The following is a 27,012-nucleotide window of genomic DNA, read 5'->3' as shown; positions in this document are numbered from 1 at the left end:
TTGGATGGAAGGGACAACATCATCACAAAACATCAATTTAACTGAGCTCAGGGAAAGTAAAACAGCAAAGCACCTCCACAGCCACCTGTGAGATGCTGGGCCTGTTGCACACAGAGGGGGCTGCACAGCCTTGGCTCCCCCAGACTTGGAAGAATTGTTTTTGTGATGACAACAAAGACACAAGCACAGATCCAGAGCTTTATCTTTTTTCTCTATGGAAATTTATATCAATGCTTCCTTGACCAGATGAAAATATTACCAATGTTTATCCATTTGGTTGAAAGCTGGATCTCAGCTGGAGGGTTTCTTCAGAATGTGAGCATTTCCATCAAAGAGAACACGGGAAACACTTTTATCACAGTATTTTGGTTTTTTTCTCTTTTCAGGTGGGGTCAGAAAGGGAAAACCCAAACAAAAGGCAATGATGATGCTCCTGAGAGCCTGCTGTAGTTGAAGGTGTTCATTGCAGGGGGTTGGACTTGAGGGATGTAAAGGTCCCTTCCAACCCCAACTATTCCATGAAAAAAACCACAAACTGCTCTTGTAAATAGTTCCTCTTCACTGTGCATTCTTGAAAAAGTCCAGAACAGCTTCCCTGGCCCAAAACCATGACCCAAACTCCTCAGCTTTTCATAAGCATGAGGCTGGAGCAAAATGATACCCTAGGAAGTAAAAAACTTATTTTATTCAGACAAATCACCTGGCTATCAGTTTTTGCCAGAGCTGACAGAAGGGTGAGAACAGCAGACGCAAGATGATGACTCTGGAAAATCCAAATAAAAATCAAAATCCATGAGAAGTAATAGTGCATTAAGTAATCTACTCCAGCAGACTTTGGAGCATGCCACTCTCGAATCTCCACGAAAATAAAACATCAGTATTTATCTGTCAACACTGCTTAATCCATCGTCAGCACCCTCAGAAATGGGCCCACATGAAATAAAGTCTGGCACCAGCACAGAGGCTGCTTTCCATCCCACACTCCTCAAAATGTCACGGGGTGATGTACAATTGTATTTTGCAGCAGAAATCACTGCTGTCCAAGCCCTGAGATTTAAACAGACATATTTATGTGGTATGCCTCATCAGGCCCATCAGCTAATTAATTTTCTTTTTTTATTATTATTTTCTATTTTAGAAGAGTGTTATAAAACTTTGGAGGATATTGATGGGTTTGCTGTGGTGTTTTTATCCACTGACTGCACTATGCTTTAAGGAATCTTTTGGCTGAACAGTGCAAGAATTTGGAGGCTTTTGGAATTCCAATCCTCTCCATGTCAGGAGACGATGCATGAAGCACAGAAATTATTTGGAGCCCAAACATTGTCTCTGAGTGTCACAAATGCAAAGCCAGAGCCCTTTGGCATCCCTGGCACTCCCCAACATGGAGCTGGAGACTGCAGATCCCCCCACAGGACTCTGACAAACCTGATTACCTAAAAATGATCAAATCTTTCCTTGTCATGTGCAGCACAGCAATCAAGTGTGAGCCTACAACAGCTTACCTGGCAAATCCTATTTCTCACCCTTATCAGCAAAGAGTAAACTGCTAAAACAAAGCCCACCCTTTTTTTTTTTAATTTTGTTTTTGTTGCTTGCTCTGTGTTTTTAGGATATGCAGTTTTGCTATATTATCTCTATTATACAGTTATTTATGAGAGCATGGAGTGACAGGACAAGGGGGAATGGCTTCAAACTGAGAGAGGAGGATGGGATGGGATATTGGGAAGGAATTCCTCCCTGGGATGATGGGGAGGCCCTGGGATGGAATTCCCAAGCAGCTGTGGCTGCCCCTGGATCCCTGGCAGTGCCCAAGGCCAGGCTGGACACTGGGACAGAGGAAGGTGTCCCTGCCATGGCAGGGGTGGCACTGCGTGGGATTTAAGGTCCCTTCCAACCCAAATAATTTCATGATTATTCAAAATAAGCATGACTAGGGAGAAGAAGGGAAAGGAGCAATTTTAAACATGAGATTTAAAGAAACTACTTAACAAAACTTAGAGCTACCTAAATTAAAGCTCAGCGCCTGCTGTCCCCACCTTAGGGCTCTTCCTTCTCCTACCTCTCCCGCCCCATCTGTGCCTCCTCTTGAATCCGTGCATTTGATGAAGGACCCGTGTTTAAAGCAAAGCTTCAGCACCATTTGCTCTCATTAAATCATTAAATCATCATTAAGTGATGAGTCAGGGCAGTGCCGTGGAACCGGGACCCTGCAGACGGTGTTAAATGGGTGGCAAATGTTCTGTCAAGTGCTGCAGTCACACAAGCTCACTTTGCCTGGGCACTCATTTTTTAGGAGTGAGGCTGGAGGTGTTTCAGCGATGTTTTACTGAGACAGATGTGCACAGGAACCGTTTTTAAATTACTGGTGTTCAGGAAACCTGCTCGGAGATAAAGAGGGATTGTCCAGGGATGAGATGCATTTGTGTACTCAGGCTAATCAGGAAGAAGGATACAACTGCTGGAAAAAGGCAGAGGTAAAGGCAAACAAACCCAAACAGTCGTTTTATTCAGGATCTTCCTTATAAACAGTCCTAGGTACATTTTTAAAGTTATTATGAGGAACACTGGATTACTGGACAGCAAAGACACAACACAGCTGCAGTTTTTCTTGTTGCTAACCATCCTTTGGTACCAAAAAAAGCTGAACCTTCGTCTGTTCTTTGTTTTCTGAAAGCAGGTAATGGAAATGTTGGAAATTTCACCTCAGGAAAACATTTTCCATTCTCTAACTATGTTAGTTTTATCCCCCAACAGTTTTCTGTACACACAGACTGGTAAATCATATCCCTTGCTTATGCAAAGCACAATATATCCCCCACACTGCACTCAGTGGATCAACACTGCAGTGATTATTTGATTAACATTAAAATCAGATTATTAATGAACAATATCAGCAGCTTCTCTATGTTAATAATGATTAATTGCACTTCTATTTTGGAAAACAGCCGACCTCCAGCAATGGATGAGAACAACATTTGGTGCTGGCGTCTCTCCTGCAAAGCTTACAAATAATTTGGTAGAGCAGCTAATTATCTGACAAAGCCAATCAGTTATTAATCTCTTAGGAGATTCCATGAGACCATCCTTTTATAGAAGTCAATCATTATTAATTTTTTTTTTTTTTTTGCTGTTTTTCACCGGGCAGACTCTCTGATGCCACCACTCAAAATCTGGGCGTGCTAAATCAGGAGCTCTCCTCAGTCTGCATGATTAAATCCACTGGAGCTGCACCATTTCTATTGAAACCAATCCCTTCTTGAGTTCTGAAGTTCTTAAAGGGAAGTGTGTGCAGAAATTAGTTCCAAAAATAATATATGTTATATGGAAATGTTTTTCATAGCAATTAGTACATAATCAAGTAGGTTTCAGCCCAAATACCAGAATTTTAGTTTGCATTCTGAGATGTACAAGGAGATTCAAAATTAGAAATATTAAACACTCATCACAGAATTGGTCCATAAAATAGTGGAGAAAACTTCACAAAAACTGCTCCTATTCCCAGAAGAACACTTCCATATTAATTTTCCTTCCAAAATAGGTCACTCTTTGTTATTAAATAACTATTGCTTGCTTGGTTTCTTTTTTTAGAGGAAAACTACAAGGCTGACATGAAACTTGGGAGGTATTTTTGACTGGAATGTGCTTTTAAATGAGACCTACTTCTACTCCTTCTAGTTCTTTTCTATTTCTTGCGCCGGTTCCTCTTGTTGAACTTTCAAATTCAGGAGGAGATGATGCCCTCATTTATTCCCTCTTGCTCTAAGTTGCTTGCAGAACCTTTTTTTCCCCCACTCTTCCTTCCCATCACTTTTTCAAAAGGAGGTGGGATGAAAAGGGGTATATTTATGGAATCCTTTGTGATTTATCATATATTTTTTAAAACATGTGGAACACTGGATCAGATCCATGGGTGCACACCTGCAGGCAAATTGAGGAGCAGGAGAAGGAAAAGAAGGTTGGCAAGTGAGATTTTACAGCATCTCGAGGGCAGGGGTTGTGTTTTACCCAGTAAATATGCAAGAAATTACCAAAACATTGAGAATGCAATGAAACATTAAAAAAAAAACTCACTGATTTTATGTGTGAGCCCAGCAGAAGAGGCCTGGATGGAGGAAATCCAGGCTGGGGGTGCTCTCCAAGGGACCTGCAGGAGCTGATCAACCACGTGCAGACCCCAAATTTCAGCTCCTCCCATGACTGTGGGCACTGTGCCCCACTGGCAGCATCCCTCTGTCCCTGTCCCCACCACCTGCACCCCGATTGGGATGATGTCCCTGCTCCATCCCAGGTGTTTGGAGATGGGGAATGGATTCCCATGGGCAGCTTGTCCCTCTGTCCTGCACCCCAGAGCCCGAGGACATCCCAGCAGAGATGGTCCCCATGGAAACCATGGAGCTGCAGAGTTTTACAGCCCACATTTCTGACAAAGTGCTGGCAAAGCCTTTCCCATCTCTCTTTTAAAAGTAGCAATTATGGGATCTCCTGCGCTCCAGCTTGCAGTAAAACACCTGATTGTGGAAGATTTTTGGAAATGCCTACACACAGCCCTTGCCACTCGGTGGTTTTGGCCTCATAAACCCTGCTGCTGCTGCTCACTTTGCTCTGCATAACTGCAGGCCAATTAATTCTCCTTTACATTAACTTCCCTGGGCAGGAGCACACAGTCCCCAAGGGAATGATGCCAGGCTTGCCCTCCTCGTTTCCTTCCCCAGGTGAGCTGTGGGCACTTCAGGTACCCAGCACAGCTGTCAATCTCCCAGGCTGTTCAGGAGAGGTGGGATGCCATCCAAAATTTCTCTTAAATGTGCTGAGATTGAGCCATGAGTGAGAATCCTTGCACAGAACCGGTGTTTGAAGAAGGGGAGCTTAGCCACATTCCCTGCCTGTGTCAGGAGGTTGGAATGAGATGATTTTTAGTCCCTTCCAGTCTAAACCACTCCATTATTTTTTGATGCATTCTTTACCAGAATCCTCCAGGATTTGCATTAATTCCAAGAGTTATCAGGTCACCTTTATAAACAGGGCACATATCAGGATATGAACCAGGAGCTGTTTTCTTGTCCCCCAGCCATGTGGAGGATGATTGCAGATCATCCATATGGCTCCTCTTCTGTGCTTGGTACAACTACACCTGGCCCAAAACATTTATTGGATGTGGTATCCCAGGAATTATACGGCCCCTGAGACAGCAGAGCTGGTGTTTCTGCCAGGGTAAGTTATGTTACAGCTAAATAATGTTACAGCCCAAAGTTCATTGTGCTACAGGAAGTGTGGGAAAAGGTTTAAAGGGATCTTTGCTTTCCCAAAGGACCTATGTTTCTTCACCTTCCATCCTTGCAGTCTAAAAATGTTATCTCTATTACCTCAACAATCGTTTTTTGAGGCTTTGCTGGTTATTTCTGTGTGCTTGTAGGTTTTGGTGGCTTTTTTTCCTCTTTGCTGTCTTTTACGTGTGCATGAAAAAATGAATAAAAGCTGTGCAATAAAAGAGATTTCATTAATAAAGGCTTTTCAGATTTTTATTAAGCACTAGTGCCATTAGTCAGGGAGAGGAGAAAATTCCTCACAGTCAGAATTCCCAAGCTGATTCTCTGAGACAGCAAAAAGGAGTAAAAAAAAAAAAAAACAAACAGGTAAAAAGGTGTTGCAATAAAATAAAACGTGGAAAATTCCAAGCTTCTGCCTTCATGACTGTGTTAACAATCATTTCACAATAATTAAAACAAACACTGGCTGTAAATGTAAAACCTCAGCATCTGAAGGAGAAGTGCTGGTGCTTCAGTGTCTGCTCCAGTGGAACCATTCCCACCCCACAGTTATTGCAGTTATTGCCAACCCACCCTGCTTTCCCCTCATATTTTGTATTTTTGTGACTAACCACGCACTAAAGAGCTGCACACAAATGCTCCATTAAGGAACTTTTGATTAGTCATGAACGCTCCACAGCCACCCAGAGATTTGCTGAATATTAAAACTTTTCCTATCCCACCTTACCATGAAAAAGATTGACATATTTAATAGGAACAAACAGTCACCTCTTTTCATCATTTTGGAATCTAAAATCCAATATTGCATTAAGAAATATTTGTCATAATTTCCTAATTAATTTCCTTAATTTCTTCTTTTTCATCCTCTTTTTTTACTCAAACATGGTGTTTGTTTCTTAAACACAGGAAGACACAAAGCCATCTCTTCACTTGTGATCCCTGCACCAAACTCTATTTTTGGGCAATTCCTGAAGCCCTGTTGAGGCTGTGCAGCAAAACTTTCTCATAAACACTTTGCAACTGACCTGCAAAATAATTTTTCTCTTCACAGGAGCTCTTTTAGGGTGCAGGAGAATTCTTAAAAATATTGTGTTCTTTAAAGAAAGAGAGGTCCCAAAGGTTGGATGGTCCATGAGCTGAAGAAAATGTTTTTTATGGGCTGGTTAACATGGCAATGCTAACTGCAGTTAATCAAACACAGGCATGAATGATCTAATATTATTTTGGGGATAAAAATTCTGAAGAAAATGAGCTCCAAGTTTTCAAAGATTTGGACTTGCACTTCAACCTCTGGCCCAGGATTTGGTTTTCGATGGACTGAGAGTCCTGTGATGATTCTTGTCATGACAGCTGAAGTCTTAAATGAAGAGCCAAAGGAAAAATAGTGTGAGGAAAATATTCTGGTGCTCCAAAAGTGAGGATTACATCGAGGTTCCGCAGGATGAAGAGAGGAGTTTTTGACAAATTATTCTAAACACTTCAAACAGCCCTGCCTTGCAGGTACTGATTAAACTATGGTAAGGAAAGAAACCAAATATTTGATTTCTCTTGCTAGTTTTCCTCACTGGAGGACTTCAGCCATCTCTGACCCTTTGTACCCGACAAAGGAAGGACAAAACCAACGCTGTGCTGTGCTTCAGTGGGGTTGAGCACACACATTGGAGACACCTCATTCCTGCACAAACAGAGCTGATTTCCCACTAGCTGGGATAATTTCCTCAGGTTCAGTGGAGACACTCCTTATTCATATCCTTGAGACAAAGGAAGGCCCACGGTGTTTGCAATAAACTTTGCTTTTTGCCTGAAGATAAAGCAGCCAGGATTACATTTGCAGCAGGAGCAGCCACGGCCTCGGTGCTATTGATTTTCCATGCTGCTGCAGATGGGGAATATTGTCTGCTCCTGCCCAGCTGGAGGTGTTGGGTGAATTTCCAAGATTTAAATATTTATTGCTCTTTCAGTAATTTCTCGAAGTTTCCCCGAGTTTTTCCAACTCGTCTGATCTCCACCTATGGGGAAGAAAACTTTAAAAGCTGCCAAAAGCCAAAGTATTTTTAGAGAGGGCATCATGTATTGATTATTGCCAAATCTCCATGGACTGAGGCACTATGTTATTGTCAGCATTTTTATTGCTGCCACTGCTTTTTCTTTTCTTCCCTTTAATGGTTACAAGTGAGTCCAATATATTTTAGGTCAAACTCTTCTACCAGCTAGAAGCCACAGAGAACTTCTCATAAGAACCATATCCAGCTTCGAGAGGCAGAAAAATGAATATTTTTGCTGTGCTTCTGTTTCTATCAGCCATTGCAGAGAAGAAGAAATGCTATTTCTGTTTGTTTTGACAAGCAGAGAGAATAATCTCGTTCTCTTCTTGATCTCGCTCTCCCTTCACAGATTACAGCTATCTCACATGTAATGTAAAAATCATATAGAAATTGAAATGCGTGAAGGAGAGGCAGGAGCAGATCTCTCAGGGCGCAGGGGAACAGGAATTTGTCTGGGGAGTTGGGCCCAGGAAACACAAGGATAATTTGTGAACAAGGAAGGAATGTTAGGGAGAGTTCAATTTGATGCACATCTGAAAGGCAAAACCCCCCTTGTTGTGCTCCCCTCTCTCTGCAGCTTGGCCAATATTTACCCTCTCAAAACCAGCCCTGCATGGAGCACAAAAGAGACATCAGCTCCTGGGGCCAGAGCAGTCCTGGTCCTGTGGGGAGGGGATGAGGGAGCTGGGGAAGGGTCTGGAGAACCAGGAGGGATGAGGGAGCTGGGAAGGGGCTGGAGAACCAGGAGGGGATGGGGGAGCTGGGAAGGGTCTGGAGAACCAGGAGGGGCTGAGGGAGCTGGGAAGAGGCTCAGCCTGGAGAAAAGGGGGATCAGGGGGGACCCTGTGGCTCTGCACAGCTCCTGCCAGGAGGGGACAGCCGGGGGGATTTGGGATCTTATCCCAGGAACAGGGACAGGAGCAGAGGGAACGGCCCCAGGCTGGGCTGGGCAGGCTCAGCTGGAGATCAGCAGGAATTTCCCCATGGAAAGGGGAATAAACATTGGGACAGACTGCCCAGGGAGGGTTGGAGTGCCCATCCCTGGAGGTGTCCCAGGAATGCCTGGAGGTGGCACTCAGAGCTCTGGGCTGGGGACAAGGTGGGGATGGGTCACAGGTTGGACTCCATGAACTCTGAGGGCTTTTCCACCCTTCCTGATTCTGTTTTTCTGTGACCTTCATGGCCGGCAAAATTTTATTTTTGCATTTATCTTCATGAAACAGCTTTTTATCTCTCCTGCTTTCGTTTATTCAAAAAAAAAGAAAATCATATCAGAAATGTTCTCCTTTTCTCATGCCATAATTTGGCATAGACCCTGACATTAAGCAGACCTTTTTTTTTAGATCCTGATAGCACATTTCTGTTCCCAAACAGAGCCAGATAACCAAGGCCACTGCTGATGAGAGTCTTATCTGTGGTGTTTCTGTCAGAGAGAGTGCAGTGTAACACAGGTCAAGTAAGCCAGGGTTTGTGTGAGAAAAAGCAGAAATTAATTGCAAAGCCCAGCTTACAACATCCCCAGTAATGAACTCGTTCAGCTCACTGCTCTGTCTGATGTTGGAATTCAGGAGGCTGGGGCTGAACCCGCTGTGTTCCAGCCCTGAGCACAGCATTCCTCCCCGCAGGAATAAATGGCATTGCTATTCCCTGCGCTGCTCCCTCCGGCTCAGATCAGGGGGGTGTCAGTGGGGATGGTGTGACAGATCCAGCAGGAGCCTCAGCAGCACCAGATTCCCTGCTGCAGCTGGGACGTGCCATTCCTGGGGCTCGGTGTCCCTTGTCCCACACCCTGGCACAGAGGGAGAGGAGCAGGAATGCTGCAGCTGCTTCCCAGGGGCACATGGAGGGAGCAGGAGCCACTCCAGAAATGAGGCAGGAGGAGGAGTGAGCTGCACTTGGAAGGACTTGGAGAAAACTCAGGACTGCTCGAGTTGCTGGGTCGGTGGTGACACAGAGGAGAGCAGCTCCTCTGCTCCATGCCAAGGCAAATCCCTGGAAAACGGGGTGGGAATCACACAGGTACACACATTACCAGCACTGGAAAATATTTCTTCTCCTCTTCTCTGGTGTTTCCTATTGCTTAGGTAAGGGGAAGTGTGGAATGAGAGCTGGAGCTGCAGAAACTCCAAGGACTTTAAATTTAAAGCCCTTTTGCTGATCTGATCTGCTCTGGGGATCAGACACTCTGCAATGTCCAAACCTGACACTGCCATCCTGCTCATCCCTGCGAATAACCCAGATTATTTTAACCAACTTCTGGGCAAAACCTAAACTCCTCCCTGGGTTTTCCACACCCAGAGGGCAGTGACAGAGCCAATACCATGGATCACATTGAGGTGCCCTCACTAAACCCAGCCTAATGCACAGCACAGGCCAGCAGGACCATTCTGAATTTGCTCAACAGAGTTCTCCTTCCTGCATTTGTTGCACACAAACTTCGTACAAATAACATTATTTTCTTTTTCTTCTTTTTTTGCCTTTCCTTGTTATTCCCAGCGGCTTTTTTTAGTGCTATTTTGCCATTTCTCACAAGTTTCTCTGTGCTGTAATTATACCAGTCTGCTTTCCAAATATACTTTTTCCTTGGTACTGAAATAGAAAGGTTGGGACTGCACGAGGGAAGGGGGAATAATTTTCACAGAATTATTTCGGCGACTTCAGGGACTGCACGCGACGTTTTTACAGCTTCCCATAGATTTTCCTTCTCCCTCCACTTGCACATGTTTGGAAATCACTCAGGCAACACGACATCCTGAATATCCCAGCCCAGGAACAGCAACTGCTGTGCCTGCAGGAGTGGATATTTTACATGAGACAAGTGGTTATTGTCAACGAGACTGGGAATAACTCGCCTGAACATTTCCAGGCTGGCTCCAGCTCTGTATATGCAACACGAGCAGTGATGGAGTAGCTACAATATTTCTCCAGCAGCACAGCTCCCCGCAGACGTCAGCAGGTTTTATCAGGCTCACAGGGAATGTTCCCACTGTTTATTGCACTGGGGAAGTTCTGCCTCCAACAGCTCAGGCCAGATTAGGCTTTTCAAAAGCCCCGGTTCTTGAATTTTATATTTTAATGCTGCTTGACTGGCAGGTCTGAAGGGGTTTTTTTGGCAGATTTTTATCAGGAGCAAACAAAGAGGCAAAATATTTCCCAGAGACCACTCTAACATCCATAATTTTATATCATTTTGGGGCAGAAATGTGCAAACAACATGATTAGGCAACGTAAGAAATGCCATATAAGATAAAACCCCCAAGAACCAGGTTCCTAATATTCTGAGCAGACTTTAGGGCTGGTGATATTTAAAGCTATGAACTCCAGCTCTCTTAAGATAACCAAGAGAAATCCACTGCAGCTGCCTGCACCAAGGTGGAGGTGCAGGGATATCTCCTTTAAGATCCCTGTTCATCAGTATGGGAGGCCAGCTCTCCTGCCTCTGCTCAGAACTCTCCCTCCAGCAAGGTTAGAGAGTGCCATTATCATTTCATAATAAGGCCCAGGATGAGCACAGCATTCCTGATGTGAGCAGGACTGTTTGGAACCAGGAGGTGCCTCCAACTAAACGACGGCAAATTGCACAGCCCAGTGAAAATCCTGACTCAGAACTTTGCGCAGCAAAGGGCTCCAGCTCGAGCTGAGCCTCTCCCAGCAAAGCACTTGTTTCTGGGGGTGGCTCCCAGTTGATTTTAACAGGGCTTTGCTGCTTGGATGTTTGTGGAAACTAAAACCAGGAGAGGAGTTTAGCAGAGGGCACCCAGCTCTCCTGGCAGAGGCGTCAGCGCTCGCATTCGCGGGGATGAGGTTCTGCTCCCTGCCAGCACAGCACCTCTGCCTCCCTCTGAGCCCTCTGCTCATTTCCTGGCCCAGGGACAGGGCTGTCACCGTGCCAGCCTGGGCAGGAGGTGTTTGTGCCAGAGAAGCTCAGTGGTACGTGACCCAGGCACGGCATTTCTGCCATTCCCTTCCATTTCCCGCTCACGCCCGGCCCAGGATAACTCTGTCATCACTCCTGGAGCACAGTGGGGACAGAAACCAGATCTCTGACTCCACTTCCTTCCAGGCACCTGCTGGAGGCAGGATTAGGAGGATAACAAGCTCAACCTTCCCCTGCCAGGTCTGCAAGAGGAGCTTGCAGGCCAAATGTTCTGTGCTGCACAGATCCAGGATTGCAGGGATTCTGCCGGTGGTAATTTACTCACACATGCAAGATAAAAAAATGAGTAAATGAATTAACAAAAATCCATATTTTGAAGTCACATCCCAGCAGGTGATCTCCACAGGCTGCCCAGCTGGCAGTGTCACAGTCCCTGCCTGTGAGGTGGGGAGCAGTTTGGATTGTCCCACACGGGGTTTGTTACCATCCACCACTCCTGACACGAATCCTCAGCGGGAGGATGGAGCTGCCGAGGTCTCTCTGCTCTGTGAGACCCTTCTTATAATAAAATGCGTCTTATAATATATTATTGATGTCATAGAATGATTTGGGCAGGGAAGGGCTTTAAAGTTCATCTCATTCCACCCCTGCCAGGGGCACCTTCCACTATCCCAGGTTGCTCCAAGCCCCTTCCAGCCTGGCCTTGGACACCTCCAGGGATGGGGCAGGAAGAATTTGGTGTGTCCCTTAAAAGCAGAGCACTCACCATTTCTGATAAGAAACTGCTCCAAAATAAATGAAACCAATTAGTAATAAAAGGCAGATCTCAAGAGAGTTAAATCCAGATTATCCACCCCAGATGAGGACTGGAGGCAGGTGATGGCTGAAGATTTTGGTCTCTGAGTTCTCAGTTGGAATGCCCTGGCTGAGCTGTGTTATAACACTGTGTACAGACACTGTGTGGAATCACAGGCATCATAAATCCAGGGAAAGAGCTCCTGAAATCGAGAGGGAAATTCGCACTCCATTGAATTCCGTGTCAGCTTCCATTAAACTCAAAGGGACAGGAGACTCTTCACGGGGTTACTGAGCATCTGTAAACACTCCCAAGCATGCCCCAAGTTACAGGTTTATTTTTCAGTTCAAAAAAATTGGCCAGGCAAAGAAACATTTATTTCTTATTACAGGAACAGGGGAGCAGAGAAGAACGAGCCAAGAGGCTCCATAAGTGAGCAAAGACATCCAAAAATTGATCTAAATATTACCTTGTTTGGGGTACTACATAGTTTAGGAACTGGATTAATGGACACATTGAGAGTCTCAGGATGGTTCAGGTTGGGAGGAACCTCCACAGATCACTTGGTCCAACCCTTCTGCTCAAGCAGGACCACCCAGAGCCAAGGTCAGCTTGGATGGGATTTTGGGAAACTGGGTCAGACACCCCTGCCCAGGGCAGTGGGGCTGGAACAAAATGATCTTTAAGGTGCCTTCCAACCCAAAATATTCCATAATTCTATGACTGTGTCCAGACACCTTTTGAATAATTTCAAGAATAGAGACTCCAGAACCTCCCTGGGCAGCTGGTTTGGCCATCCAAATGTGTGTTTGGTGACCCTCACAGTAAATTTGTGCTTTTCCTGATATTCCTGGCTTTCAGGTTTTGCCCACTGACTCCTGTTCAGGAACATAGCTTCTGTTTGGAGGCTGCTTCCTCCTCATCAAAAAGCAAACTGTCAGCTCCTCTCCAGGCAGGGGCAGCAGGATCACTGGGCTTTGTGTTAATTAATCACAGCTTTGAAATGAGGAGAAAAAAAAAAACCCTGCCTGTGATGAGGTTAGAGATCTCTTGTTCAAATAAAGCTTCTTGCTTAAATACCACAGGGAGAAAAGAGGGGAGGAAAGAAAGGTAAACATTTCAGTGCCAAAGCAGGTTTGAAGGCTGTGCCTCTCCCAGCAGGAATAGGAGAGGCCCCTGGTGCAAAAGTGAAGTTGGCACCTCACTCCTTTCTAAATCTTCCTGGGGAATGTTGTGGTCAACAGAGCATTGCAACTCCTGAGCATGTGTGACTTACTCATATATTCAACTCCAGCTATAAATAAATGCTTAATTATTCTGTGTGTGTGCCTGAGTCCATGGGGATCCTTCCATGGATCCTCTGCTAGAAGGGTTGGGGTAAATCAGGGCTCACTTTAAAGCCCACAAACCCCAACTGCAAGGCTTCAATCACCTTTAGATGACGTTTTTGAGTGCAAAATACTGAAACAGTTGGGAGCAAAAAGTTCTTAGAGAATGAAATCAGGAGGTGACTGAAAATAAAACCATGAAGTTTTCTTAAATCTTGGCGTTTCATTGCTATGGAGAGCTCAAAGGACAAACACAAGCTGGGGAAAGGGAAAGGGAAAGGGAAAGGGAAAGGGAAAGGGAAAGGGAAAGGAAAAGGAAAAGGAAAAGGAAAAGGAAAAGGAAAAGGAAAAGGGAAAGGGAAAAGGGAAAGGGAAAGGGAAAGGGAAAGGAAAAGGAAAAGGAAAAGGAAAAGGAAAAGGAAAAGGAAAAGGGAAAGGGAAAAGGGAAAGGGAAAGGGAAAGCTCTTCTAGGCTGAAGCTTTAGGAGTTCTAAACTGCTTGGAGTGGTAGGAAAGGCAGAATGAAGAAAGAATGAAGAAATTATTGCAGATGAATTCTGTGCATGGGAACACCCTGGTTAGCAACTTGTATGGAAAATCACCTTGTGTTTTTTTCATCATAAAGCAAAAGGGCAGAGAAGAATTGATTTTTTAAAATTCCATAACGTTGAGTAACAGTCCAGGCAACACAGAGAGGAAAAGCAAGAGACAGAATGGAAAGGGTAAAAAACCACATGAGTAACTGAAGCCTACATGATGCAATTTGCCAGGGGGATTCAAAAGAAAAATAGAGAGATTACTTAGTGGTTAGTGAGAGATGGCAAAAGAAAATTACCTCAGTGTTTTTCTTGGATTGAAACTGGAGATTAGAAAGTGCCACGATCAGCTGAACTCTGGATTCTGATGTTGAAAAAATTGTATGTGTTCATATTTTGTAGCTTGCTGGATTTTAATGATCTAAATATTGACCAGGATAACAATTACACGTGAAAGGCTGTTTGATTCAAGGGAATGGCTCTTGCCTCTGAAGATTTTCTTGATAAATGACTTTTTCCTTTTCCTGTTGCACATTTCAGGTCAGTCACAAGTGCAGGTCTGAGGGGGTGTTTGCTGGGGTTGTTGGGATGCTGCATCCCAGGCTGGAATATCCGACGGGACCAGCCAAGGAAGCAGCAAAAACTTTTCCAGCAGGAAGGAGGTGGGAGGGAAGGAAAACCACGGCGTCAGCAGCTCTGTGAGGTGCCTGGCAGGTGTGAGCAGTGCCATCCATCAGGGCTGAGCCCTTTCCATGGCTCTGAGTCCCTGCAGGTCCCAGGAGCACCCAGACCCCTGGCTGGGGCACCATAAAGGGAAGCCAAGCAAACCATCCCTGATCCCCAAACAGCTCCTGAGGAGCTCCATAACTCAGACAGAAACACCTCGGAGCTGCTCACGTATTTATTGCCAACCACAACTCATTTCTTTGTGCTTTATTTTACAAATTCCCCATTACTTGCTTCAGCTGCGCTGGAATGGCCTCCTGTATTTCAAAGTATTTCAGGCTGATCCTGTACTTGGCTTTTCTGGGGCTGAAATCTTCAGACAATTGAACAATCAGATTACTGAGAAGCTGTTAAGTGCCTCGTGATGCGAGGAAGTGTGAGCTATTTAAGAACTAATGTGAAAAATGGCAAATTATATGCTACCAGCTAGGTCTGAAAGGGAAAAAAGGAGGAATAAGTCAATATGATTAGACAGGACTATATTCAATAAGCACAATTTTGGTTTGAAATTGTGCAAGAAGAATTTTATTCCTTAGCAGATTTTCCTCTGGATTATTGAAGATACCTCTGCTCTGCAAGACACATTTTGCTTTTCCAATCATCATATTTATAAAAATAATCTGATTGAAAAGAACTGGATGCACAGAAATGAGAATTTCTTGGGTTTTTTTACGATGTAGATATTAAAATGGATTCTCTATATTAAAAACTGCAAAGATTATTTATACAAGAAGTGCCCAATCAATCATTTTCCAGGCAGAAAAGCTGTCAAAAAGAAAAATCTTGCATTAATGATCATTCTTTGGCAGCTCTGCACAGGTTTCTCTGGAATGAGAAGTGGTTGAGTTCATTTCAGTGGACACAGCACAAAGCCATTACTTTAAGCAGCTGGTAACTTTGGCCAAAGGACTGAGTGAGCATTTGCACAGAAAAACTGAATAACATTCACTGCCATGCCTGTGTTCTGATGCATTTTATTGATGAGGATTTACCAAGTGCTCGGTTCTGAACTAAATCTGTGGTTAAAAATGTAAATATCAACAGAAAACTTCCCACATCACCAACTGAGGGACTGGAGGTGTAAATGAGAGTGTCCTTCTTTTGCACAATCACAGGAGAAACCCAACAGTGTCAGAGAACTCCTGGTAGAATAAGAGACTCCTCACAGGCAGGATATCCTGGTCACAATAAACTCATTAAATCCAGCTTGCAAACACTGAGCTTCTGTTCCAGCTGCCAGACTTTTGCTCCCCAGTCCCAAAAATGCCCCCCCTTCCACAGCACCATCATTTCTGAATTGTACAAGTAAAAAGTTTGAGTTTATCTTCCTAAAATTCTTCCACTCTAGAATTTATTTGGGTCTGAATCTGGCTTAGAAGGGAGTGGGAAATTGGTAATGCAGAATATTCAGTAATTTGTGGGTCACATGCTCATAAAATGAGAAAGGCTTTGAATCAGAAAATACTTTTTATAATTATAATTTTATTTTACACAAAATACTTTGTTTTTAATATAACCTCCAGCATGGAAAAAAAACAATCAATGTTTAATATTAGGAAAAAAACCCAAGTGTTCATGGCACTAAAGATGGAGTCAAAAGCATTTACCAGACTGCTCATTTCCATTGAAATTTAAGTCAATGACAAACTATTAAGATGTTTTCATGAAGCCCAAAGGATTGCAAGGAAAATGCAAAAAATGCTTTTAATTACAGCATTTTGTACCATTATCTATGTATTTACAGAAGTAGCCATACCCTAGAGAGAGATGGCAAGTGTTTGTAGGAAGGAAGGTGAAGAAGGTCACAAAAACTGCACATTCTGTGGAAAATGGGGAACGTGGGCTCTGTAATTAATGGATCAAATTGCCAGGGAATTGTAGAGAGGATCAGAGGGTAAAAAGATAATTAGCAGATCAAAGGGTAAGAAGGCAAGTGTTGAAATAAAGTGGTGGTAATAGAAACAGCTCAAGAGGAATTATTGACCAATAATTGTATTGCTTTGGGCAATGTCTGCTTTGATAGGGCTGTTATTAAGGAGGTTTTTAATGCACTAATCTGTTTTTATAAAAGTGGAGTTATGAGTGTCAAATGCCAGGAGTTCACTGCAGAGCTCTGGGTTTTAGGAGCTTGTAACCAATGCCAGTGGGAAAGACAAGGAATTCAGGCTGCAGGGGCTGGAGATGTGTCCAGAAATCTTCCTTTAAATGGAGAAATAACAGAGAGGGCTTTTCAGGGATTTTTGGCATTTTTCTTGAATCAACAGGAACCTCAGAGTTTATTCTGCAGTGGGGGAAACGTTGGGGCAAAGCCTGCACTGCTCTGAGCTTTATTCCCTTCCCTGCAGGCTGAGCTTTGTCTGAGATCCCTCTTTGCACTCTGGACTAACAAATCCCAGGCCTGGGAGCTCCTGCAGAGATTTCTTGTCAAGACCCCTCTCTGGAAAGGAATTTTTGGATGTGCTGGTCTTAATATTCGGAATAATGCCTACTCTGAGTGTGGATAAGGATGGGAAATTCCACAGTGGATCAGATTTATGGGACGGTGACAAAAATCTGTGGAGAGCCTTGGTGAACAGAGGTGGGCTGCAGACACTGCCAGTATTCCCAAGGGTTGGCAGAGGAGGATTTTGGGTTCTGTTTCCATTTTTCAGAGTCCAATAACAGCAGGATGGAATATCTAAAGGAAATGGCATTTGTAGTCAGCACCTAGTGGATTTTCCTCTGCAAAGAGGAGAAGATAAACACAATTTGTTCACATCTTTGCTCTCCCATTTTGCTCACCATTTGGAGAAATCTGTGGAAAAAAAATACATTCTGCAATTTTTAAATTTTTTTTTTGTTAAATAGTAAATACCTCCCAGATGATGAAGGGATAGGGCAGATTGCAAATGTCACTCAAAGGAGCTCTTGTGCTTCCACTGAAGGCAATGACAAAATTTTAATTAACTGAAAGTCACCCAATGATCAAGAAGTGGGAGTGCTCTGTCATTCCCAGAGATAGATGGGTCTAGAAGTAGTGAGGCAGTAGTGAGTGTTTGGGGATGAAATTGGGATTTTGGTTTGTAAAAATCATTTTTGCAAACAGAATTCTGCAGTGGGAGCTCCAGGGTCAACATCTTTTTAAGAGCAGAGATGGAGAAAATTCTAACTGTGCTCATCACTGTAGCACTGAAAATGAGATGTGAAATGGGATGAAGGTCTAGATAAAAATATGATGAAAAATAATAGGAGCTATTTTTTTTCCTGCAGTTATAACTCGTAATTAAAAAATAAAGTAATTTAAATATATTTGCTTTAGGTCATGAGAAATGAGGCATGGTTAGGGTTATTTAATGACTGATGTAACTTCTGCTAACAGTACCTATAAAATTTATATCTCTGTAATTAGTGAGTGAGAAAAGTTTAATATTTCAGAAGCATTCCTTTGGATGTGTAATTTCAGCTGCTCCTCACAGTCCTGAATAAGGTCCTTTGAGTTACTTTCTAAACAATTCTGGATAAAGGATCAGTCACATCTTCTGCTGCTTTTTCTGGGTTAAAACCTTAATTTTCTCACATGTGAGATGATGAAGTCAGATCAGTATTAAAATGCAGTTGAAATGTAACTATTTTGTAGGAAAAGGTGCTGCACAGGCTGTGCTGGAGAGAGGCTGATGAGGTGGTTAAACATCCTGCAAGGAGGAATTTCATTGGGAAGATTGAGAGCTGTGGTGAGAACTCCTCTCTGCCCACACACTTTTACCACTTCTCACTCTGAGGACTTATAAATAGTTCATAAATTAAAATAATTAACCCCAGCACTCCCAGACTCACACCTTTCACACATGGTTCCATGAATAGTGGATAAAACATTAACTCCTGCGACCAGGGCTCAAATTAAAATGGAACAGAGTTGGAAATATCAGCAGCTGTTCTTTTCCAGACAAATACATGGATTTGGAAGGAATGGATGCATGATTTGCAATACAACAATGATTTAGTACAATAATAATTTCCTGGCTAGCTCCAGATCCCTGAAAAGAACGCTGGGGGTTTTAAAGAGTGATCCATGTCATGACCAAATTCACTAAATCCCAAAAAGCAGCACCCACAGGCTCTGGAAGTGTCCTCAAGCTGTCAGGGAGGGAACTTTTATCACTGTTCACATTGTGCAGGAATTAAAATTCATTTTTTCTGCTGCTTCTCCCCAAACCCACCCAAACCATCACGTGGCTGAAGCCTCCCCAGCCCTGCAGTTCTCAGAGCATTCCTGGGAGCCTGAGTGAATCTCACCTGCAATCCAATTAAAAGCCTCTCCAAACCTTGCACCTGCACTAATTGTAGATTCACATCGCTGCTCAGCAGTCATTAAGTCCAGGAGTTAAAGTTTGGATGAGTGCAGCTGATCTGGTTTATCAACAGAGGGCTGCAAGGTTCCTGTGCTAAACCAGGATCATCAGCAGGGGTCAGGCAGGAATTATCTTGTCTGGCCAAGCATTTCAAAATGGTTAATTATGTTTGTTCATAAAAGTTGGACCTAAAACAACTGAAATCCGAGGGAAAAGCTTTGGAACTTTTACCTGTGAGGAACTCATTTGGCTGAGGTGTTGATTTATATCAGAAAGTTCTGTGAGCATTTTATTTTTCAGCAGAAAAAGCAAGATACTGGGGTAGTGTTTTCAAAGAGCAGCAGATAAAGCTGCATCTCCACGCTGCTGAACCTGTATTTGCATGGGTATCTGTGTGCATGGATGCATATTCCCTAAGAAACACACAATGTGGTCCTCCCACCTCCCAGAGTCAAGCTGTTAAATATTAACCCTGCTGCCAAATTCCTGTTGTAGATCCCAAAGTATCCAAACAGTCTGAAATTCTATATTTTACCAGGGATTTTTTTAAAGAAGCTTCTTTGTGCTCATCCAGCAGCAATGGAAAACCCACCTAGAGGTGTAGATGAGGATAAATTAAAACAGAGCATGGAGGAGAGAAAGAAGTAATTCAGCCAGGAACCTTTTTTTTTTTGTGTTTTTTTTTTCCTAAAGGATTCTTGCTCCCAGCTCAGCCAGGGTGAATCAGCACACCTGTGGCACGTGGAACAGATGGAGCAGGCAGGGCCAACACCTGCAGCTGCACAGGTCTGTAACACAGGTGCTGGGTTCAGGCTCTGCTGGCCAAGGGCACTGGGCTTTGGCAAACGCCCAGAGCTCCAGGGAGAGAAAAGACAGGGAGAAAGGAGTCAGCTGGCAGCAGCACCTTCCAGAGCAGCCCCCAGTGAGCCAAACCTGCCTGGCTCATTCCTCACCCCGGGCTCAGAATCACTGTCAAATTCCTAAACTTATTTGGCAGTTCATGGGGAGGAATTTTTGGCTGGAGTTACTGGAACACAGACCCTGGGATACTCAGTGCCTTGGTGGATGCTGAAAACCCTTCCATGCTTGAGCATTCTGGGACAGATGCTCTTGTGTGAGGTCTTGTTTTAATTATTCCCCCTTTATTTGTTTGGGGTCTTTTCACACCTTATTTTTTATCACTTTATTTTTTATCACACTTATTTTTATGAATTTTTGCCAGACTTGCTCCCCCACCCTGGTTTTAGGTTTTTTACATTTCCCTTCCCTTCCCTTCCCTTCCCTTCCCTTCCCTTCCCTTCCCTTCCCTTCCCTTCCCTTCCCTTCCCTTCCCTTCCCTTCCCTTCCCTTCCCTTCCCTTCCCTTCCCTTCCCTTCCCTTCCCTTCCCTTCCCTTCCCTTCCCTTCCCTTCCCTTCCCTTCCCTTCCCTTCCCTTCCCTTCCCTTCCCTTCCCTTCCCTTCCCTTTTTCATTCATTTTTCTTTTTTAAATTCCCTTCCTTGATGTTTCTTTGTGGGGAGGGTGGATGGTTTTGTTCATGTTTTGGTTTTTTTGGTTTTTTTTAGGGGAGCTTTTTGTGTGGTCGGTACCTCTTGGTAATGATCTGCTGGGACAGGAACATTAGAAGGGCCTATTCTTTTATAAACTAATTTTCTCTACAAAATTCTAATTCAAATACTAATTTTTCTGTTTTTAAAAAAAAACAAAATACTTCAGTTCCTTCTGTTGAAATGCCACCTTCCCAGCTCTGGGCTGGTGGGGATGAGCTGTCTCCTGGTGAAGATTTAACTGGGTACATAAATCCGTGTGTTTATAGAGCAGAAATCTCTGCTGGATAAACAGACTGAGCTTTTAATGACCAAAGAAGGCCAAACCCCAGCCTCTCACTTCAACAGAAATTTGCCTTTTTTAGTGTGAAAATATCAGAGTGAGAGCCAAGGTTTGGGATGGCAATGCCTGAACTTCCATTCCAAAATCCAGGCTCTGAGGGGTAAAAAGCTGTGGGGTGGGTACAAGTTATCAGGGCAATATCTGCAATTTTGGCAGGGTCTAATTTGTGTTAGGGACAATTTTGGACTCTGTTGGAACCCAGAAATCCTCAGTATTGGTTGGTCCAGCTTTGCAGACCAGGCCTGGTACCACGAACATCCCAACTCTCCTGAGTTTGATGCTCAGATTGGATTTCACACAAATAGTGCTTTGCTTTACTGAAGGCTTATCTAACAAAAAATTTAAAATGTGAAAAAAATAAAAAATAAAAAAAAGGTGGGTTTGATTGCTGGGGAATGTCTGACTTCAGTCCTCCAATGCCAATATCTAAAATAAGTGTGAAATGTCTGTCATTAAACCTGGGAGATTATAAACCCAGTGGCAACTGGTTTAATGCCAACGTTTTTGTTGGCACTGCAGTTCATCTTGTTCTGATCTTTCATCAACTCTGTGACTAAATTCAGAATTCTTGCTCTGGGTGTCAGGGATGGTAAGAAAGAATCAACACATTTTCTCAGGTTTCACAGAGAAACCCGTGTTTCTTGGCTCTCAGGAGTGAAAAGAAAACATCAATTAACAACATTCCATCTTCAGGAAGGTCTGGGTGAGATATCCCTCTAATATATAATCATCATTTTCAGCAATCACAGTCTTTTTTCACTCTTCATTACCTTAACCACTTACATCCAAGTACTTCAGGCTTTCCTTGTTTTGGGTTTTTTTTTGCAGATATGAGCCATGAATGACTACATGATGTACTGATTTCATTTGAATGATAAATGGAGATATTATTTCCCAGCAGGTGAATAAATACAAAGCTAGCAAGTCACGCCGAGAAAATCAGTAAAACCTTCAAAAAGTGGTTTAACCTTTGTTTTACTCAAACAAAACCCACCTTGACAACCAAATATTTTATGAACTCCTTCAGCTCCTTTCCAAAGGCTGTTTTACATTTTAGTTGGCTCAGATATTTTTCCCCCATTGATTAGGCTGATCAGACAGGTGGATAAGGAAATATTGCTGTGAGGAGGATGGCTGAAGAGATAAATGCTGCTTTGATGGTGCTGTCAAGGCTCACTGTGGCACAGCAGCACCCAACATCCCCATGAAGAAGAACAGAGAAATAAAATGGGAAGTGCTCAAGGAAGGACAAAAAATTCACCCTCCTGTGTTTATTTTCAGAAGAATATTTGATAAATACTATGCTAATCTATACTAATAACATGTAATGCTAATAACATGTAGTGCTACACAGAGAGGGCTTTTGGATCCTAGATCATTTCAAGTTCTGATCAGCATGTTCTAAACTGATCAGATTTTTTTTTCCTCTGTGCAGGTTTGACTGCACAGCCTTTGAAAATCCTGTGCTAAAAAGTGGTTTTCCATAAAGTGGTCCGGGAAATAATTGTGTTCTCTTAGAAATAACTGGAAAGATGATAGGCCCTCCTCTCTTGCAGAATTTGGCCTCCCTGTATAAATAAATCCTTTTGGGTGGAGGGAGCCTGTGTGGTCAAACTGATTGCCAGGAAAGAGAACACTCTCAGTTCATTATCTGGAGTTCTTCAGCTCAATCCGAGGAGGCATTTTGCAATCACTAGCACAGAAAATAGATGCACTGAGATGCTCTTGCATTTACAGAAAGCTTGGGGATAATTTATTTACGAGATGGCTTGTTGCTCTTACATACTACTTACATTCATCAAATTCTTGGCATTTATTCTTCCCAGTTGGGCCGGTGAAAAGCAACCAATTACGGCGGTGTTCAGGCAGAAAAATTCCAGCCCCATCCAGAAGCAGGGAAGGAGGAAGAATTATCCATGGGTTTCTTTAGAGGTTTTTAATGGGCTCAGCTCAAACAGGTGGAAAGGAGTGTGGGAGATGCCAGCTCACAGGGCAGGGAGCTCACCTGGCCGTGCCAAGGAGTCCTTTGGGTCCTTCCCACCGAGGTCACCACGTCCCTCTGCAAGGATCCTCTCCCCAGCCTTCCACCCAGGAGATTCCTGGCCAGGTCCCCCTCTCTTGGCAGTTTTTGGGGCTGGGAATCTGCTGACACAGGGACTGAGGTTCTTGTGCAGGTGTAGAAACCTGCCCCTCGTGTTCCTGTAAACGTGGGGTGTCCCTCAACCAGGAGGCAACTGAGCAGACAAAAAAATTCATAATTGGAGCTTCCATAAGAGGGACTTTTCCCAGCATGCCTGAGCTGGAAAGGTGTGAATTCATTATTTGTGAGTCCATCATTCTTTACCCCTTGAAAAAATGGGAATTGTGGGAAAGAAGCGGCTTTTCCAGCTTATTTCACTGTAGCACTTGATTTAGGCTTTCAATACACGGCTCAAATCCTCTCCTGCCACGGCTTTGTCCACACATTTGGCCAGGGAGAAGCACTGATTGCCACTTTTATGGCAGCCTTAAAACTTTTTGGTCTAACAAGCAAATATTGCCCGGTGCGTCCAGCAAAGTTATTGCATCTTTATGTTGATGTTGATGAGGTTATGTCTGAAACAAGGCTTGAGTGAGGTGGCGTTGCAGTTAAAGATGAAATCTGATTGTGCTCTGCATGGTGATGCTGTAAAACTGCTATTTCTGTTTTAAATAAAATCCATTTTCCCCTAACAGCTTACATTGTTTCTTTGAAGGGTGAGTTTAATCAGAGAGTATTTATAAGAATATGTACATCATTAATCTCCAGCCTTTAATCTCCACAGTCCTACTTAACCCAGGGATGCTACAAAGGGTGTGGGTGCCTTATATTTTTTTATTGAGAGAGGCAGTAAAATATAAATAAATAAAAGATCTGAAATCAGAGTTGTATCTGTCGTATTTCCTTTTAATCTGCATAATATATTTAATGCTCGACAGGTTGGGAAGCTACCTGGGTATTTGCCTGATGAACAGTTCTAGGGACAAACTGGAAAGAGTAAACATATTAATTAGAGACTGCACAGCTCCTTCTTGCTGGTGTAATCATTAAATTGATTTTTCCAGTCTGACATGTAATTGTTCCAGCGATGGAATCCTGCTTTCCACTCTCGTTCTGCTTCATCAATATTTCCTGTAAAACATGAAATGGGTTACATTAATCTAAATTTGAATCTCTTTGTATGCTAATTGAAAAATAATTTTGATTATCAATGTCATCTGCTCCAAATACGTTATGGGATGGTCTTTTGCTTCTTTTCTTAAAGCTGGAATGACTGGAAATTCAGTGATTAGTATTTTGTCTTTACATCAAAAAGGAAGGAGTGCAAAGATATCATTCTGGCAGGGTGATAAATACACCTTGGAATTTTAAAAATATGTATATTTTTAAAAATACATTTTGGCTAATTCTTCTGTCCATCAAAATCATCATTTTAAAGTCACTTTTTTTTTGTTTTTTTTAATCCTCAAAATATCCCTTGAGTTAAATATATCCTGCATTGAAACCCACACACCCTGAAGACTAAATACTGCAAAATGAGAGAGATGCTTGTAAAGATAAGGTGAAATCACAGCTTTGTTTAAGGCAACGTCAGGATTTCCATTGTTTTCATGGATTTCAATGGATGTCCAGGACCTTGACCTCCCATGGAACAAATCCCCAAATTTAAAGCATAAAGGGCACAGGTTTGGAGTAGGACACTGTCAGATGTGCACTAGGTCAACATGAAACCATCCTCTCATTCCTTTCCACCCCCACCTTTAAAGCACTTCCCAAGTAATCCTGAGTCCCAAGGAAATATTTATTGCCAAATTTGTTATAAGGGTGGGAGCAGAGGGTGAGGATGAGTAGAGTCATAAAAATGCAGCACTTCACAGGGTTCCCAGAGTATTTTATGGACAGGGACCCCCTCCTGCAGCCCCAAAAGGGGATTAACACCATGAGAAAGGCTGTGGCCTTGCAGGAACATCCCAGGATAAAACCTGCAGGCTGTATCAGTGCCTGATGCTCATCATTTTCTATCAGCTGTAGACTTCAGGATAAAGTTCAGAAATTGATGACCTGTGAGTGCTTTGTTCATTCTGGACCCAGCCCTGGTGGTGTCCCTCACTGGCATGGCTCACTTCCAGAAAAACTTGGGGATGGTGTTCCTGAGGTAACAGCTCCGTGGGTTCTTTATGCTCCTCTGGCTTTTATGTTCTTCTGCTGTTCTTCTTCCCTCCATAAATACGCCCCTTCCCCCTTTTTTACGACCTGCCAGCGCTGCAAGTGTGGCTGGTGATGTGAAAATGAAATACTTCAGTGTTTTACACATCACTAGAGAGAATATTCGGGAGAGAGAGTTCACTGATTCCCAGATTTAGCTTGGAGAAGCATCCAGTAATTTGGTCGCTTATCTACAGTTTAGCTCAACGTTTCCAAACCTTTTTGGTCTGGAAATCCAGATGGCAATTTAATGAGACTTTGAAATGAGATTTACTTCTTGGTTCCAGTGAGACCAGAAATAAAACCAAGATTTTTTTTTTTTTCTCTGGGAAGTCCTGTACTTTTAAATGCAGTCAAAAAGAAAAGTGTGAAGAACAAATATGGGGGAAAATGTCAATAAATTAACCACATCCTTCTCCCTCAGCTCAAAGTTGTAAATAAGCTTGGTTTTAACAGAGATCAAAGGAAAGTTCAGATACTTTTAAATTTTCTTTCTGCAGGCCACAACTGCCATTAACTCAGAGATGATTTGGGAGTGCTGGTAACAATAAAATCTCATTTTCATTGCTAACTATGCAGATAGAACGCAGAAACATGGGGACAAAACACGCACAACATTCTGCTTTCCTGACTCTAAGAACCCTCCTTTACACATATTTAATTTAAACATGTAGTCAGGGTCTCAGGCAAAGCCAAATTTTTCACATTAAGTCAAATAGATTGGCAATTTAGTGTATGAAGCAGCAGCAGTATTATTTGGAGAAAACTGCCTGAACTGTGTTTCTCATTTTCTTCTTGATTTTGGGTGTCCAGTTTTATTTATTCAGGCAAAACCTCCATTTATGAATTAAAAAGGAAACCCAAAACCTCTCTTCTTTAATTATTCAGGTGTAGAGGTGTTTCAAGTCTGTCCAAACACACCGAAATATTTCTGCCATAGACACATCTTGAATTAAAAGTCACTGTTCTGCAGTGTAAATTATGGGGCTTTTCAGTCCTTTTTAAAGATTATGGTGAACAAGTGAGCCAGCTAGAGGAAGAAGACATCAGAAAATTCAGAGGAGCCACCATTACGGATCTAAAAGACAAAAGGGGGATGGAAATCACTGAAATAAGAACTTGGATTCCCATTTGTTTGCTTTTCTTCCCCCCAGTGATAAGATCCAAATTGAAGTCACAAGTCAATGCATCCCATTATCACCAGCACCATCAATCTCTGGGAGGCAACCACCCATGACTTAGATGAGCTGACAGCTGGGAGGCAAAAAAGGAAAAGATTAGAGAGCCCAAGCTGACCAAAAATCACAGCTCAGAGCACTGGGTGCCTGCAGAGCCAGCTAACAGTGAAAACAGGGAATTTTCTAGAAGCCACTGGGGCAATCCCAAAGTTCACCTTAATACCTGTGCAAAGACCAGGAGAAAAGGGGAGATTCTGTAGGCAATGAATCAGTGCCCTGAAAGGCTCCAGTTTAACAGATCAAAATTTAAAAAGGGAACTTTTTGATTCTTCACCTGGAATTTCCTCTCATTCCATCTCTCCCTTACTTTAATGGTGTTAAATTTATCACCATCCCATCCTTTGAACCGCTGGATGTGCCAATAAAGTGCAAATCCTAATGTTAACACACAAAAACACATTTAGGATTGGGATAAAGGCCATTAAGGCTGTTAATTAGTAAGGGATGACAAGATAGAATTAATTTTTCTGTCCTCAACACCTCACAATGACAAGTTTCATGATTGCAGGTTTTTGCAAACCTTCGAGTTTCTGGGTGCAGTAGTATGATAAATGGCACAGGTTTGGGCTGTAGATTCTCACGGTGAGAGTTTCTCCACAAACATCACAAATAATATCTATATTGAATATTCTTCAATCACACTCTCTGGATATCAAAGCTTTGTTAGACACAGCAGTATATTCATTTTCACATGTGTTTTTAGGGACTACAAAATCCTCTCTTTTATTTTTTTAGTCCTTCCAGAATTCAGCAGA

At 43.0% G+C, this 27,012-nt stretch overlaps 1 protein-coding gene across 2 annotated transcripts in view; it reads right to left on the bottom strand.

The window, feature by feature from the left end:
- Window positions 1-23,713: 23,713 nt before the first annotated feature.
- BCHE (butyrylcholinesterase) overlaps window positions 23,714-27,012 on the bottom strand; it is a 28,185-nt gene continuing 24,886 nt past the window's right edge. For both annotated transcript variants that reach the window (XM_084212241.1, XM_084212242.1), the window contains exon 4: window positions 23,714-23,945. In XM_084212241.1, the coding sequence (XP_084068367.1) occupies window positions 23,824-23,945 (122 nt within the window). In that variant the 3' untranslated portion in view covers window positions 23,714-23,823. The remainder of the gene's footprint in view (window positions 23,946-27,012) is intronic.

This window comes from Fringilla coelebs (assembly GCF_963513975.1).
Source record: "Fringilla coelebs genome assembly, chromosome: 10".
Classification (NCBI taxonomy): Eukaryota; Metazoa; Chordata; class Aves; order Passeriformes; family Fringillidae; genus Fringilla; species Fringilla coelebs.
The sequence above is the reverse complement of the archived record's forward strand: the minus strand, read 5'-3'. Positions and strand labels throughout refer to the sequence as shown.